This window comes from Lepidochelys kempii, chromosome 1 (assembly GCF_965140285.1).
Source record: "Lepidochelys kempii isolate rLepKem1 chromosome 1, rLepKem1.hap1, whole genome shotgun sequence".
Classification (NCBI taxonomy): domain Eukaryota; kingdom Metazoa; phylum Chordata; order Testudines; family Cheloniidae; genus Lepidochelys; species Lepidochelys kempii.
The window spans coordinates 6,469,458-6,486,612 of NC_136380.1; the positions used below are offsets into that span (position 1 = coordinate 6,469,458).

General features: G+C 45.9%; 1 protein-coding gene and 1 pseudogene across 1 annotated transcript; both read left to right on the forward strand.

Annotated features, from left to right (window-relative positions):
* Window positions 1-223: 223 nt before the first annotated feature.
* Window positions 224-1,163, forward strand: LOC140905596 (olfactory receptor 52D1-like; annotated as a pseudogene).
* An 11,201-nt stretch (window positions 1,164-12,364) lies between these two features.
* On the forward strand, window positions 12,365-13,853 carry LOC140895055 (olfactory receptor 52P1). The gene is given in 2 exon segments (XM_073304248.2): window positions 12,365-12,410; window positions 12,871-13,853. A coding segment is annotated over 1 exon segment (939 nt). The 5' UTR covers window positions 12,365-12,410; window positions 12,871-12,914.
* The last annotated feature ends 3,302 nt before the right edge of the window (window positions 13,854-17,155 follow it).

The following is a 17,155-nucleotide window of genomic DNA, read 5'->3' on the forward strand; positions in this document are numbered from 1 at the left end:
ATCTCCCTCTGAGGACTTCTCTTTCCTTGAATATGACCTAAATAATCTGGTGCCATAAGCAAATGTCCCCACCTCACTGTTCACCCCCATTTCTAGATTATTAATAACTATAAAATATTTACCATACAATTTGTTGTCAGATGTGTAACCCCCCTCACTCTGCTTCTCTCCCTTCACAGGCACCTTGATCATTTCTGAACCTGGTCAACGCCTCAGCCACCTCATGGCAGGTTTCAACCTCACCCCCTCTGACCCTTCCCCATTTATCCTAATGGGCATCCCAGGCCTGGAAGCTGCTCACATCTGGATTTCCATCCCTTTCTCTATGTTCTACATTATCAGCCTGTTTGGAAATTGTATGGTTCTGTTTGTTGTAGGAAAAGAGCAGACCCTGCACAAGCCAATGTACCTGCTGCTCTGCATGCTGGCACTCACAGATATCGGCATGTCTACCTCTGTCATTCCAAAGGCACTTTGTATATTTTAGTTTAATTTGAAAGGCATTACTGTGGGTGGCTGCCTCACCCAGATGTTCTTCCTTCACATGGTTACTGTGTTGCACCCATCCATACTTGTGACAATGGCCTTTGATCGCTATGTTGCCATATGCAACCCTCTAAGATACGCCACCATACTCACCAATGCATGAATAGATAAGCTAGGTCTTGTGGGTTTGATAAGAGCTGTTCTCTTTATTGCGCCCATGCCCCTGCTCCTCAGCAGGATGCCATTCTGTGGCAACCACATTATCCCCCACACATACTGTGAGCACATAGCTGTGGCAAAGATGTCATGTGGGGATATCACAGTCAACAGGGACATATGGTTTGGTGACAGCTCTTGTAGTCATCTGATTAGACCTGGTGCTCATTGTGCTGTCCTACGGTCTGATCATCAGGGCTGTCCTCAGAATCTCCTCCAAGAAAGACCACCAGAAAGCCCTTAACACCTGCACCGCTCACATCTGTATTATTCTAATGTCTTATATTCCCTGTCTCTTCTCCTACCTGACACAAAGGTTTGGTCAAGGACTTGCTTCCCATGTACACGTCACCTTCGCTAACTTCTATCTCCTTGTGCCCGCCATGCTCAACCCTATCATTTATGGGGTCAAAACCAAAGAGTTCCGTGACAAAGTGGGCAAATACACCTGCAGAAGTTGATTGCCGGGGGCCACTGACTTTAAAGCTGTGTGATAAGAGGGGAAAGGATATCTCTTCACTAATCAAGGGTGCTCTGCCCCAGTTTGTCTGAGCTCAGCATTATGGAAGTTCAGAGTCTGAGAAGCTCCTCACATCTAACATCTTATCCCTCCATCACTAAGCACTGCTCTCTTCATTGTTGAGTTCCCTCTCTCTGACCATCACCTGACTGCTTTCATTGTCACCCACCAGCCCCCACACACTCACCCCATCACTTGGCCTTTCTGTGACTACCAGACTACCAGAAGATATTGCAACTTTCTGACGTAGGGTGGGTTTCCATTAGTCCCTCTCTGAACAGGGTTCTTGATCAGTTCGACAAAGTGAAGCTACACTGATGAACCAGACTGTTAGATCACCAAAGACAAAGTAAGAAGCTACAATGCTGAACTTTTAAAATCATATATACAGCGATCCAGTGAGCAAAATTTACTGTGGGAACTGAGGACATTCTTCTAGAACTTGTTGATGAGAGGTGTGAAACTGTGTTTTTGAACCAGACTGATGTGTTAAACTATGATATTGCCTTTGAGTCACATTACTTACCACTTTGTGCAGGCAATTTTTTAGTTGCTTTCAGCTGGAACTTTCAAAACACACACTAACCTTTTCCATTGTCAAAGACATCAAGAGTAGGTGTCGAAATTTCATGTTGGAGTTTGTGAAACAGGGATTATCACCAAACATCTAGGTGACTGAATTGCTTGCAGTACTAAGTCCTTCTACTGCACTCAGCCCTGCACGAGCTAGATTGGCTAATATCTCATTTTTACCATTGGTTTGTGAACACCTTGGACAACTGGAGTAGCAGTGGAGAGTTTTGTCGATGGTTCACTGGCCTCATACTCAGGACAACCAAGTTGAGCAGTTTTGGGTTGAAGTTCTCAAACACATGTTTTTTTTCTGGTTCATCTGAGAAAACAGTCTTTCAACTGCAGTGTTGCTAAAAGGTAGGGACAGCAACTAAAGAGCAAACAAGCAAAGTTCAATAAAGTCTTTGTCCCCAGTGGCACCCATGTGTTTTTCAGTTTCAATATAAAACTGCTCAGCATGGTTGTCCTCAATATGAGGCCAGTGAACCATCGGCAAACGCAAAGCCATCATTTCTTTTCAAGACAAAATTTGAACTTTGACTCCCAACACTGAATGCCATTAGAAATAAATACCATAATAATTTTATTGTTGTTTTTGTACTACATACATTGTGGGCTCCTTTTGGGCTATTGTAATGTTTTAAACATTTATCAGTCCTCAACCGGGATAAAAGTACCAGTAGGGGGCTTTGGAATTTGATTGTCATTGCATAGCTTTGTTGCTAATGTGGACAAAGTCCTGCTGTGCCTTGTAGTTTTTTTTTTAAATAAATATCAAATCTGTACTAGGTATCTAATTAAAGTTTGCATTTGTTACTTGATGTATACATGAATGTGTTAATTAAAAAAAAAAAACCCTTTGCTGAAAGAAGTGCATTGGGCTATTATCAGGTTAGTTTTTAAGTGATATTGGGCTATGAATGTAGTAGAAATCTGTCATCCCCAGACCAGAGGGTCCAGAAAAACAGCCCAGAAGGCAGAGCTGGGACTGAGGCAGAGCAGCAGCACTGATGAAGAAGGCAGAGGTGGGGAGCAGTAGCAGACCAGAGCCAGGATTTGGGGCAGCGTGGGAGCCAGGGCAAAGTATAGCAGGGAGCTGCAGGGCCAGAGCTAGGATAGTGGATGCTAGCCGCAACACAAGTAACAGGGGAGCTGAGAACAAAGAGCATCTGGGAAGAGCAAGGTAAGGAGCTTATATGCACAGGGACCATCACAGGGAGAGGTTGCTCAACAGGAGAGCTTTGAAGGCTGGACTCAGAAGGGCATGAATCTGATGGAAGGGCAGATGCTGGGGAGAAGGTTCCTGCCACCTAGAGCCCGAGGGCGTGTGGCCATTGCCAGAGCAGGTATCTTACCTGCGGTATCACTGCAGAGCAGGCTGGAGACTTTTTCTGGAGCACCAGATGGTGGGGTGGGGGTTGCAGAGAAGGGACCATGACTCTCCCACTTTTGAGAGTGGACGGGTTTGGTCAATATGCTTTTTGCCACATGTCTGAACCTCTGCCCTTCCTCTTCACTCTGAGGTTATGCCCCTGGGCAGGCCAGAAGGTGGAGCCCAGGCCAGGTGAAAGCAGCCCAGGACCCTGGGCAGCTGTGGGGATGGGGGGGGGACAAGAGAAGCCCCATGCCCATAGCCTTGCCCCCTGCCCCCCCCCCCGCCTCGGGCAGATGGAGGGTCCACAGCTCCCCAAAGCTGCCAACCCCAGGCAGCTCTTACCACTCTTCAGCCACTGAGGTCCTACGTCCAGGCCAGGTCGGAAGCCAGAGGCGGGTCAGTGTAAGATCCATGCGGGCATCTCTGGGGAACCGGACACCTTCCATCATCTCTGAACAGGGCTTTCCAGGGGCAGGGACATGTGTTGGAGGCTGCTTTGGCCCCCATCCCCACCCCCAGAGGCCCAGGCCCTCCAACACAGATCTGGTTTCCAACTTGGCCGATGAGGGGTATTGAGGGGAAAAGGAGGGTTAGGGACAGGAACACGGAGGGGACAGGGCCTTGTGGCCCTCCAACTTTTAGTAATACTCTATCACCACTGGGGATTGGGATGTGTGAGGATCAGACTGTGAACTTTTCTTATGTCCCAGAGACACCTATCTGTGGTGTCTCCCTGCCCATAGGTGAATTGACCCTCAGAGGGAAGCCAGAGGAAAGGGTGAATAGGAAGACTGCCAGAGAAAAAGAGAGGGCAGGAGCCAACAGATGAACTGTGCACGATCTGAGGGGGGAGACCTGTTGTAAAGGGACGAGACCTGGCTGTGCTACTACCATGTAAGGTGGGAAAGGACTATCTGGAGCCCAGGAGCACTGGAGGCCCCACAGCCCAGGGAGCGGGGAGCAGCTACAGCAAGTGGCAGCCATGACAGGGACTACCAGAGATGGGAGCATAGATTCATAGAAGTTTGGAGTTGGAAGACACCTCAGTCCAGTCCAAACACCTGCTCAAAGCAGGACCAACTCCAACTAAATCATCCTAGCCAGGACTTTGTCAGGTTAGGCCTTAAATACCTCTAAGGATGGAAACCAGCTCCTTAGGTAATGCATTCCAGTGCTTCACCACCCTCCTAGAGAAATAGTGTTTCCTAATATCTAACCTAGACCTCCCCCACCGCAATTTGAGACCATTGCTCCTTGTTTTGTTATCTGCTACCACTGAGAACAGCTGAGCTCCATCCTCTTTGGAGCCCCCCTTCAGGTAGTTGATGGCTGCTATCAAATCCCCCCTCACTCTTCTCTTCTGCAGACTAAATAAGCACTGTCCCCTCAGCCTCTCCTCGTAAGTCATGTGCCCCAGCCCCCTAATCATTTTTGTTGCCCTCTGCTGGACTCTCTCCTATTTGTCCATATCCCTTGTGGAGTGGGGGCCCCAAAACTGGCACAATACTCCAGGTATGGCCTCACTAGTGCCGAGTAGAGGGGATTAATCACTTCCCTTGATCTGTTGGCAATGCTGCTACTAATACAACCCAGTACATCATTAGCCTTCTCGGCAATGATGGCACACTCTTGACTAATATCCAGCTTTGCGTCCACTGTATTCCCTGGGCCCTTTTCTGCAGAACAGCCGTTTAGCGTGTCGGTCCCCAGCCTGTAGCAGTTCATGGAATTCTTCCATCCTAATTGCAGGACTCTGCACTTGTGCTCATTGAACCTCATCAAATTTCTTTTGGCCCAATCCTTTAATTTGTCTAGGTCACTCTGGACCCTATCTCTGCCCTCCAGCATATCTACCTCTCCTCTCAGCTTAGTGTCATCTGCAGACTTGCTGAGGGTGCAATCCATCCCATCATCCAGATCATTAATGAAGATGTTGAACAAAAATGGCCCCAGGAATGACTTCTGGGCACTATGCTGACACTGGCTGCCAATTAGACATTGATCCATGAATCACTACCTGTTGACCCCGATGATCTAGACAGCTTTCTATCCACTCTATAGTCCATTCATCCAGCCAATACTTTAACTTGCTGGCAAGAATACTCTGGGAGACTATATCAAAAGTGTTACTAAATTCAAAGATATATCACGTCCACTGCTTTCCCCATATCCACAGAGCCCTTTATCTCATCATAGAAGGCAATCATGTTGGTCAAGCATGACTTGCCTTTGGTGAATCCACATTGACTGTTCTTGATCACCTTCCTCTCCTCCAAGTGTTTCAAAATGGTTTCCTTGAGGACCTGCTCCATGTATTCCACAGTATTTTTGCTAGCAAGTTGCCCAAGTTACAACTCACTTCTACTTCCCCTACCAATTCTTCCTGTTTGTAAGCAGCATGTCAAGAGGTGCTTGACTTACTTAGTTGGTTTCTCCAGCACTTGTACCAGGAAATTGTCCAGAACACCCTCCAAAACTTCCTGGATTGTCTGTATTGCTCTTCCAGCAGATGTCAGCGTGATTGAAGTCCCTCATGAGAAACAGGGTCTGTGATTTGGAAACTTCTGCTAGTTGTCCGAAGAAAACTTCCTCTACCTCCTCCTCCTGGTCTGGTGACCTATAGCAGATGCCCAGCACGACATCACCCTTGTTACTCTTGCTTCTAAACTTAACCCACAAACTCTCAACAGTCTTTTTCTCCAGTTTCATACTGGAGCTCTGAGCAATCATAGAATCATAGAATCATAGAATCATAGAATATCAGGGTTGGAAGGGACCCCAGAAGGTCATCTAGTCCAACCCCCTGCTCGAAGCAGGACCGATTCCCAGTTAAATCATCCCAGCCAGGGCTTTGTCAAGCCTGACCTTAAAAACCTCTAAGGAAGGAGATTCTACCTCCTCCCTAGGTAACGCATTCCAGTGTTTCACCACCCTCTTAGTGAAAAAGTTTTTCCTAATATCCAATCTAAACCTCCCCCACTGCAACTTGAGACCATTACTCCTCGTTCTGTCATCTGCTACCATTGAGAACAGTCTAGAGCCATCCTCTTTGGAACCCCCTTTCAGGTAGTTGAAAGCAGCTATCAAATCCCTCCTCATTCTTCTCTTCTGCAGGCTCATTCTTCTCTTTCAATCATACCGCTCTCTTGCATGCAGTGAAAGTTCTCCCCTCCCCACTGTCAGAAAGTGACTGGTTTCTCTGTTATGATTAAGATAGACTTAATTCTTCACTCCAGCCCACTGTCCATAGGGCCCTGTTGTGAGACGTTCCCTTCAGGACTCCACTCCCTGGTCTGTACAGAGCCGGTCATGCCTGGAAACAGACTCCTAAGAGGGCATAACTTTTGGTAAGAGGGTGGCCTTCTCAGCAGCTCAAACTTTCTGCTGGTTGATCCCCCCACAGCAGAGTCAATGCTGGGCCTTAAAAATCTTTAAAGATGGAGATTCCACCACCTCCCTGGGAGACAAAGGATTCCCACCTTTGTAAATCCTATTTAAGGGTCGGGAGGAAAGCAAACAGGGCTCCTCCCCTCCACGGCTGTCTGCCCAAGAAGAAAGACTGCAAGAGCCACCTGAAGGGAAGGCAAGGGGTCCAGTCTGAAAAGGAATATAACTGGAATTTTGAACCCCCAAAACTTTGCAACCTGCCTAAAATAACATTTAGGGTGAGAATTTATATTTTGTAACCTGTTTTTAAAGTATATTAAGCTTTGTTTGCCTGCTTTGTTTACTAAAAACACCTGTTATAGTTAATAAATGTATTACTGGTTTATAATATAACCCAGTGTATGTGATTTCTAATGGGGGGGTTGAGAAGTCGTGCATATTCTCGTCCATATTGAGGGAAGAGGCAAATTTAATATTATTTTGGGTGTGTACCCCAAGGGAGGTGGACATCTGGGTGCTGTAGCAAGTACCATAAACTGAGCCTTCCCAGAGCAGATCTCTGTCTCTCTGTGCAGCTGGGTGTAACCCTATCTGTGTGCTTGGCTGGAAGAGGCTAGTGAGCCTGGCCCAGCAAGACCAGGTAAGAAAGGGCCCAGGCTGACAGAATAGGCTGACTCAGTGTTATCTCAGCACACCAGGTGACATCCCAGCCGGTCCAACCCATGACAAATGCATACTAAGCTTAAGATCTTAAAAAGACTGGTGATCTTAATGAGACAGTGTGTGGTGTCATCTGCTGTGGTGTTGGGTGGTAACAAGGCCTGGAGAGTCTGAATCATCAGAAAAGCAGGGTGAACAAGGGGAAGCCCAGCTGAGTGGTTAGAGAGATACAGCAGTTCCCACGGCTCCCAGAGTGAACTCCGGGGTTGACAACCCATCACACTCATACTTCCAGAGTCCAAATTAGGCCCCCAGGCACCCATCACACAAGCATGGAGGTGGGACTGTAGCCCAAAGAAATGATCCAGATGTAGCCGTTGTTTGATTCCTTTACCACTGTGTTCTCACCCCATCAGGGCACACCTACCTAAAATACCACCCTAGTGCAATGGCCCCAGGGCAACAGAATAGGGAAACTCCAAAGCTATTCACTCCTAAAATGTGGGACACCATGTGAGAGGAACGCCAGGTCATTTTGGCCCTGGGAGTGGTGAAGGAATCACAGAGTGGGTGGAGAAATCCCATGGTACTAGTTCTGATGCAGAACAACACCACCCGTTTCTGCATTGATTTCTGAAAGATCAACACAGTATTGAATTTGATGCTTACCCGATTCAGAGAGTAGCTGAAATATTAGCATAGTCTGAGCTGCCTGATATATATTCACTTTAGACCTCAAAAGGGGATACTGGCAAAGAGCTTTGATACTAAAATCCTGGGAGAAGAAAGCCTTTTTCATGCCCTTCAGCTTTCATCAATTCAGGATCACGTCATTTTTCCTCCACATTGTTGCAGTGACTTTTCAGATCCCAATGGGCTGGATATTTCAAGGGGATGTGTGATACACAGCAGTATGCTGCTACAGTCAATTGAAAATGGCTTTTGATCCTGTCCGTTGTGGCAGCATTCCCACCCAAAGCGCAGATGGCAGCACACTACACACAAAAAACGAACCTATTGTCAATTGCTAGGTTGAACAGTCTGCAAGACTCAGTTTGCCCTGACAATCTGAGCCCCTTTTATCAGAGAATATTTTCTTCGGTCCCAGGGGAGGCTCTCAAGCCGAAGTTCTCCAGGGTCTATTTTCTGCTTTTCCCGCTGCTCACAGAACCAAGGGAATTGTCTGGGAGTCCTGGCCAACTGGAGAGTCCGCAGGGACTGCACAGGGGAATCATAAAAGACGCTGTCCAGCTCGCTGAGTGTCAGACATGAGATTCATACACTGATTCTCAGGGCTCAATCTTCCTGTCATAGTAAGGATATTTCCTCTCTCTGCTGAGTGGGATTTTGGTGAGTAACCTGTTTCTGCATTAAAATTAATGCTGAGGACTCAGGAAGGGCTCCACGGTTCAAGTCAAGAACCGTCTGGGCAGGAATTCACCATCAAGGAGACTTGAACTGTTTCGTGTCAGAAACATCAAGGGATTTACCAGGTAAAATTGAAACTATAAATGTATTGGAAAGAGTTTAGACAAATCTTTGCTTTTAAGATCAGTTCCTTGTCTCTCATTGTGTCCTTCTATCTGTCTCAGTAGCTTCCTTTTTGGGGCTGTGTGATTTTTCCTCTGGCTTGCTCAAGTTTTCCAATTCAGCAACTTCACTGACCTCTTAAGAAATGAAGCCAAAGCCTCTGTGGCAGGTATCAGTTACCAGAGGGTTCACAACAAGAATGGGTCATACACTGGCCAGATTCTGCTCTCACATTCCGCCTACAGTGGGTCACTCCAATTGACACTGGCCTCCCTGAGAGCAAAATCTAGGCCCATGTGTTTGGGAATCCCCCTCTTTCATGCCTGGTCCCAGAACCGCCACACAAACGGAGTTTCCTTCAGATACTTTCCGAGCACAACAAAATAATGCTCACACACGAGTGGTAAATACCAGGGCACCTGTGCTGGTTTTCTTGTTGCACCCATAGACACCACATAAAGCTTTGCGGACTGCTACACAGGAACAACTCACAAGCGAAGAAGTTTACACAAGGAGAGTTGGAAACTCTGGGACATGTGAGGGCCTAGATAAATACAGCTGCCATGTGCAGGAGCCACTGGCAGATGCCTGAAACAATGGACCACTGGGACCCACAGTTAAATCCAGGACACTCTGGCAGCCATTTCTAAGCCAGCTCTGTTAGCCGTTCACAGTGATGCTTGTACACACATTCCTCAGTGCAGAGATTTTATGGGTTCAGCTTATTCTTTTCCTCATCTAAAACATTCATCCATGCAGTGTGTCGTGGGATCCTGCAGCTTCGTGAAACACCCACGTAGTGTAACATTTCCAAGGCTCCACAGTTACAGGAGAATTTCTCCCCATAGGGATCTATTCATCACTGTCAAGAACAGAAAAAATGCCTTCAGTAAGCTCAGGCATGAGCGTGCAGGGAAAATGCCTCCAACTACCTCCTGAGGACATGTTTGTAGATTCCAAGGCCAGAAGGGACCATTGTGATCATGTAGTCTTACCTCCTGCATAACACAGGCCAGAGACCTGCCCTGACTTAATTCACATTTGAACTGGAGAAGATCTTTTAGAGCAGTGGTTCTCAACAAGGGTACATGTCCTAGACAAATTAGAGGATTGGGCCAAAAGAAATCTGATGAAGTTCAAGAAGGACAAGGGCAGAGTCCTACACTTAGGAAGGAAGAATACCATGCACTGCTACAGACTAGGACCGAGCAGCTAGGCAGTAGTTCTGCAGAAAAGGACCTAGGGGTTACAGTGGACGAGAAGCAGGATATGAGTCAACAGTGTGCCCTTGTTGCCAAGAAGGTTAACGGCATTTTGGGCTGTATAAGTAGGAGCATTGCCAGCAGATCGAGTCCAGTTTTGGGCCACACACTACAAGAAGGATGTGGAAAAATTGGAAAGCATCCAGCGGAGGGCAACAAAAGTGACTAGGGGGCTGGAACACATGATTTATGAGGAGAGGCTGAGGGGACTGGGATTATTTAGTCTGCAGAAGAGAAGAATGAGGGGGGATTTGATAGCTGCTTTCAATTACCTGAAAGGGGGTTCCAAAGAGGATGGATCTAGATTGTTCTCAGTGGTAGCAGATGACAGGACAAGGAGTAATGGTCTCAAGTTCCAGCTGGGGAGGTTTAGGCTGGATATTAGGAAAAACTTTTTCACTAGGAGGGTGGTGAAGCAGTGGAATACGTTACCTAGGGAGGTGGTGGAATCTCCTTCCTTAGATATTTTTAAGGTCAGGCTTGACAAAGCCCTGGCTGGGATGCTTTTAGTTGGGGATTGGTCCTGCTTTGAGCAGGGGGTTGGACTAGATGACCTCCTGAGGTCCCTTCCAACCCTAATATTCTATGATTCTATTATTCTATGTACTGGGAGGGGTGCACAGAGGCCTTCCAGGCAGTTGGTATACTCCTCTAGATAGTTGCCTAATTTTACAACAGGCTACATGAAAAGTAGTAGCCAAGTCAGCACAAACTAATATTTCATACAGACTTGTTTATACTGCTCTATATACTGTACACTGAAATATAAGTAAAATATTTGTATTCCAATTTATTTACTTTATAAGTACATGGTAAAAAATTAGAAAGTAAGCAATTTTGCAGTAAAATAATGCTGTCTCACTTGGGTATTTTTATGCCTGATTTTGTAAACAAGTAGTTTTTAGGTGAGGTGAAACTTGGAGTACACAAAACAAATCAGACTCCTGAAAGGGATACAGTAGTCTGGAAATGCTGAGACCCATTGTTGGAGAGAAACATCCAATCTTGGTTTAAAAATTCTTCCCATGGTTAATTACTCTCACCATTTGAAAAGTGTATACCTTATCTCCAGTCAGAATGTGTCTAACTTAAACTTCCAGCCCTTGGATAGTGTTAGACCTACCTCTCCTAGACTGAAGAGCTCACATTAAATATTGGTTCCCCATGTAGGTACTTAGAGACTGTGACCAAGTCTCCCCTTAACACTCTAAGGCAGGTGTTTAATTCTTTCCGTATTCTTGTGGCTTGGCTATGAACCCTCCTTCTTGAACTGTGGACACCAAGAATGGATACAGGATTCCAGTACCAGGTGCATTGGCACCAAATACAAAGGCAAAATAATTTCTCTTCTCCTACTTGAGATTCCCCCAGTTATCACCCCAGGATTGCATTTGCTATTTTGTCCACACTGTTACACTGGGAGTCTCATGTTTAGCTAATTATCCCTTCACACCCCCAAATCTTGTTCAGAGTCATTGCACTTCCCATGATAGAGACCAGCATCATTATGTCTCAGGCAAAGCTGGGTGCCTGCAAGAAAGTGTCTCACCAAAAGAAAGAGAGGAAGTAACAGAGGTGCGGGCCTGTGGCCCTAAATACAAAGACATTTGCGCTCTTCATATCCATTCTTTTGAGCACAAAGTCATAGACCAGCAGGATAATGTCTGTTTCCATGGGGGAAACTTGGATCGTTTCCAACATAGGAATAGCATCATGGATCAGATCTACAGTCTAGTCATCTAGTCCACTGTCCTCTCTCTAACAGAGACAGCTTCTGGTGTTGCAGAAGAAGTTGTAAGAAACCCAGTAGTGGGTAGATGAGAGGATGACCTGACCATACTGAGGGTGTCCCCCTAATGCCTAATAGCTAGAAATTGGCATGTGTCCACAAAAACATGGGGGTATAGCCTTTCCAAAATATTTATTTAGTTGTAAATATTATAACTAGATAGTCTCCTATCCATGTAAATGTCCAACTCTTCCTGATCATTGCTTAGCTCATGGCCCCAACTATGTCTTGTGACAACGTTTTCCTCAATCTAATTAGGCATTGAGTGGAAAAAGCATTCTATTTATCTGTTTTGAATTTGCCACATTTCAGTTTAATTGAATGTCCTCTTGATCTTGTATTATCAGACAGGGAGAACACTTTCTCTATCTACTCTCCACCAGTCATCCCTCTGAAACCTCTCTACAAGTCAGTAATTTATAGACTTTTCTCATATCCCCTCTTATTCATCTCCTTTGTAAGGTAACAATCCCAGTCTCCTCAATCTCTCTCTATATGAGAGTTTCCCCAGACACTTGATCATTCCCTGTTGCCCTTCCATTAACCCCTCTAGTTCTGCAATACCCTGTGTGAGAAGAGTGCCCAGTACTACATAGAGGAATCCAGAGGAGGGTGAAAAATCAACTGACTGATCTCAGGGCATTGTATTTTCTGTATGATTTCCCATCCCATTCCTCCTGGATCCCAATGTTTTGCTTAGTTTCTGCCATGCTTGCACTGTGAGCAGGACTTCCCAAAGCTGTGTACAGTGATGCCCAGGTCCCTGTACTGAATTCATATAGACAAATTAGAACCTCGAAAGATGTTTGAGGAGTACACATGTTTCCCTCCAATGGCATAAATGTTGCCGTTATTGACATCCAAGTGTATATGCCATCATGCTGCCCATTCACCTAGCTTCATTAGTTCTCTCTGAGGACTTCTCTGGACTTGACTATAACCTATCTGTAAATGCTCCCACCTCACTGCACACACCCCTTTCTAGATTGTTCATACCTATAACATATTGAAGTACTAATTCTTATAAACTGTGTAAACCCCCGCCCCTTGTTGTGCTTCTCTCCCTTCACAGGCAACTTGAGCATTTCTGAGCCCGATAGACGCATCAACCACCTCATGGCAGCTTTCAACCTCACACCCTCTGACCCTTCACCATTTATTCTAATGGGCATCCCAGGCCTGGAAGCTGCCCATATCTGGATTTCCATCCCTTTCTCTACATTCTACATTATCAGCCTGTTTGGAAATTCCATGGTTCTGTTTGTTGTAGGCAAAGAGCAGAACCTGCACAAGCCAATGTACCTGCTGCTCTGCATGCTGGCACTCACAGATATCGGCATGTCTACCTCTGTCATTCCAAAGGCACTTTGTGTATTTTGGTTCAATTTGAAAGGCATTACTCTGAATGGCTGCCTCACCCAGATGTTCTTCATTCATGCAGTTTCTGGTATGCAGTCAGCCGTCCTTGTGATAATGGCCTTCGATCATTACGTTGCCATATGTAACCCTCTGAGATATGCCACGATCCTCACCAATGCATGAATAGCCAAGCTAGGTCTTGTGGGTTTGATAAGAGCTGTTCTCTTCATTCTGCCCCTGCCCCTGCTCCTCAGCAGGATGCCATTCTGTGCCAACCACATTATTCCCCACACATACTGTGAGCACATAGCTGTGGCAAAGATGTCATGTGGGGACATTACAGTCAACAGGACATATGGTTTGGTGACAGCACTTGTAGTCATCTGGTTAGATCTGATTCTCATTGCACTGTCCTATGGTCTGATCATCAGGGCTGTCCTCAGAATCTCCTCCAAGAAAGACCACCAGAAAGCCCTCAACACCTGCACTGCCCACATCTGTGTGATTCTGATGTCTTATACTCCCACCCTCTTTTCTTACCTGACACAGCGGTTTGGTCAAGGAATTGCTTCCTATGTACATGTCACCTTCGCTAACATCTATCTCCTTGTCCCCCCCATGCTCAACCCTATCATTTATGGTGTGAAATCCAAAGAGCTTCGTGACAAAGTGGGTAAATACACCTGCAGAAGGTGATCACTGGGGGCCACTGACTTCAGAGTTGTGTGACAAGACGGGGAAAGGATAATTCCTCATTAATCAAGGGTGCTCCTAGTTTGGCTGAGCTCAGTATTATGGAAGTTCAGAGTCTCACACCTAACATCACCATTAAGTTTCCTCTCTCTGACCATCACCTGGCCTCTTACAAATGTCACTCATCAGCTCCCAACCCCACACAACCTGTCACTCAGCCTTACTGTGACTACCAGACCACCAGAAGATACTCCACATTTCTGACAGAAGGTGGTGTTAGGTGAGGAAAGTTAAATATGAAACAGTTATGTCAACCTAACCAAAGTCAGGTTAAGAGAGGCTGCTGGGAAAGCCTCTGACAGCAGAATGAAGGGCTATTTGTTGAAGTTACAGGGAGTGAGAGAAAAAAGGGAGGCTTGCATTCCTGCATGTTTTTACCAGATGTTCTGGCTGGGAACCATCCTTGAGATACAGAGGCGCTGTTTTCCACTCCCTGTTCCTGTGTTATGTCTGTTTTAACTCCTCATCTCCTGGTTGACACCCATACCGTTAGTGCGGCATTGTGATTTGCTGAAAGTTATATACAATAGGGGATAGAAATATATGCATAATGGAGTAAGAGGATTTTACCTAATATAGAGAAGGGGTGGGCTGCTTTATGAATAAATTTGTGACGCGACGGAACTGTTTATAAAAACCTATTCATTTTACTTAAGAGGCTGCTGGTTCTCTTTGGAGACGGGCTGCTCTCTATTGTTGTGTGCACTCTTCAATAAAGAGCTTTGCGTTCGGACCTTGCTGGTGTTGCCTGTCTCTGTCTCCGGTCAGACAATGAACCGTGCCATCTGGGGTTCGAGTCCTCCACAGTGGGTTTCCATTAGTTCCTATGTGAACAGGGGTCTTAATCAGTTCGACAAACTGAAGCTACACTTTTACATAGCCAAAGAAAGAAACTACAGTGCTGAACAGTTATCCTGTGACCAAAATTTACCTGATATTTCTACTTTCAGTTCTTCTGTAATCCTGGAGAATAAACCAAACATTTCAGTTGGAAAGTATGAATGTATTAAAGTTGCTGCAGGAATTGTGGCTAGAGCTTGTTGCTGAGAGTTGTGAAAACATGTGTTTTTGACAACTGGACTGATGTGTTAAACTATGATATCACCTTTGAGTCACATTACTTAACAATTTCCACAGTCTATTTTAGATTTGCTTTCACCTGGACCTTTCAAAACACACACTAACCAGTGTCAAAGACATCAAGAGCAGGTGTAGAAATTTCATGTTGGAGTTTGTGAAACAGGTGAAACAGGGATTAACAGCAAACATCAGGGTGATTGAATCACTTGAAGCACAAGGTCCTTCTACTACACTGAGGACCTGCACGAGCTTGATTGGCTAATATCTCATTTTTGCCATTGGTTTGTGAACACGTTGGAAAATTGGAGTAGCAATGGAGAGTTTTGCCGATGGTTCACTGGCCTCATACTCAGGACAACCAATCTGAGCAGTTTTGGGTTGAAGTTGTCAAACACATGGATGCTGCTGGGGACAAAGACTTTATTGAACTTGGCTCATTTGCTATTTTGTTGCTGTTCCTACCTTTTTGCAACCCTGCAGTTCAAAGACTGTTTCTCAGATGAACTTAATATAAACAAAACTGCACAATAAGACACAAGAGGAACTTTTAAAAAACATTCTTCATGTTAGGGCATATATGTGACAACACAACTTCTCTTGTGAACAGTTTGCACCAACAAAAGAAATGATTGCACTGATCTTTACCGATGTATGACCAGAAGTATTCTACTTCCAACGAAGACGAAATATTGCATATCAGAGACTAACAGTAACATACTAATTCAACACAAAATATGGAGATTGACTACCATCATTGAATGCCATTAGAAATAAATACCATATTAATTTTACTATAGTTTTTGTACTACATACATTTTGGTTTCCTTTTGGATTATTTTATCACTGTCATTCTGTGTTTCTGTTTGAAACACTTACCATTCCTCAATCAGAATACAAGTACCAGTAGCGGGGGCTGAATTTGATCGTCATCTCATCTCTTTGCTCCTATGGTGGGCAAACTCCTGTTGTGCCTTGTAGCTTTTTTTTTTTTAATAAGTATCTAATTTGTACTAGGTGTCTATCGAAAATTTTCATTTATTTCTTGATGTATACACCAATGTGTTAATAAAAACAAACAAACTTTGTTTAAAGAAGGATTAGGCTACTTTTACGTCATTTTTAAGTGATATTGGGCTATGAATGTAGTAGAAATCTGTCATCCACAGACCAGAGGGTCCAGAAAAACAGCCCAGAAGGCAGAGCTGGGACTAAGGCAGAGCAGCAGCACTGAGGAAGAAGGCAGAGGTGGGGAGCAGGAGCAGACCAGAGCAGGGAGTTGCGGGGCCAGAGCCAGGATAGTGGATGCCGATCCTTGCACAAGTAACACGGCAGCTGAAAACAAAGAGCAGCTGGGAAGAGCAAGGTGAGGAGGTCATATGCAGATTGCCCAGTGCAGGGAGATGTTGCTCAACAGAAGGCTTTGAAGGCTGGACTCAGAAGGGCATGAGTCTGGGCACATGCTGGGGAGAAGGTTCCTGCCACCTAGAGCCTGAGGGCATGTGCGACTGCCAGAGCAGGTATCTTACTCACGGTTTCACCACAGCACAGGATGGACACTTTTGCAGAAGCACCAGATTGGGGAGGGAGGTGGAGATGGGACCAAGGTCCCCTCATATTTGAAAGTGAAGGGGCCTGGGAAATCCACCATTCTTCACAGTCCCAGACCCCTGCCCCTCCTCTTCACTCCAAGGTTATGCCTCCAGCCAGGCCACAAGCTGGAGCCCAGGCTGGGTAAGAGCAGCCCAAGAGCATGGGCAGTTGTGGGGATCTGCAGAGCCTCCACTTATCCAGGGGTGGGGGGACCGCAGAGCACCCTCTGGGCTGTATCCTTGCCCCCTGGTTCCCCCGCCTAGGGCAGATGAAGGGTCCGCAGATACCCGCAGATACCCACAGATGCCCAGGCAGCTCTTAACATGGCCCGGATTTGGCTCTTCAGGTACTGAGGTACTGCCTCCAGGCCAGGCCAGAAGCTGGAAGCAGGTCAGCGTAAGAGCCATGTGGGCAGTTATGGGGAGATGCGGACATCTGCTTAAGGGGTGGAAACATGAGTTGGGGGCTGCTCTTGACCCACACCTGCATTGCAAGAGGCCCAGGCTCTTCGACCTGGCTCTGACTTCCAACCTTGCCAATGAGGGGTATTGGGTGGAAAAGAAGGGGCAGGGGCC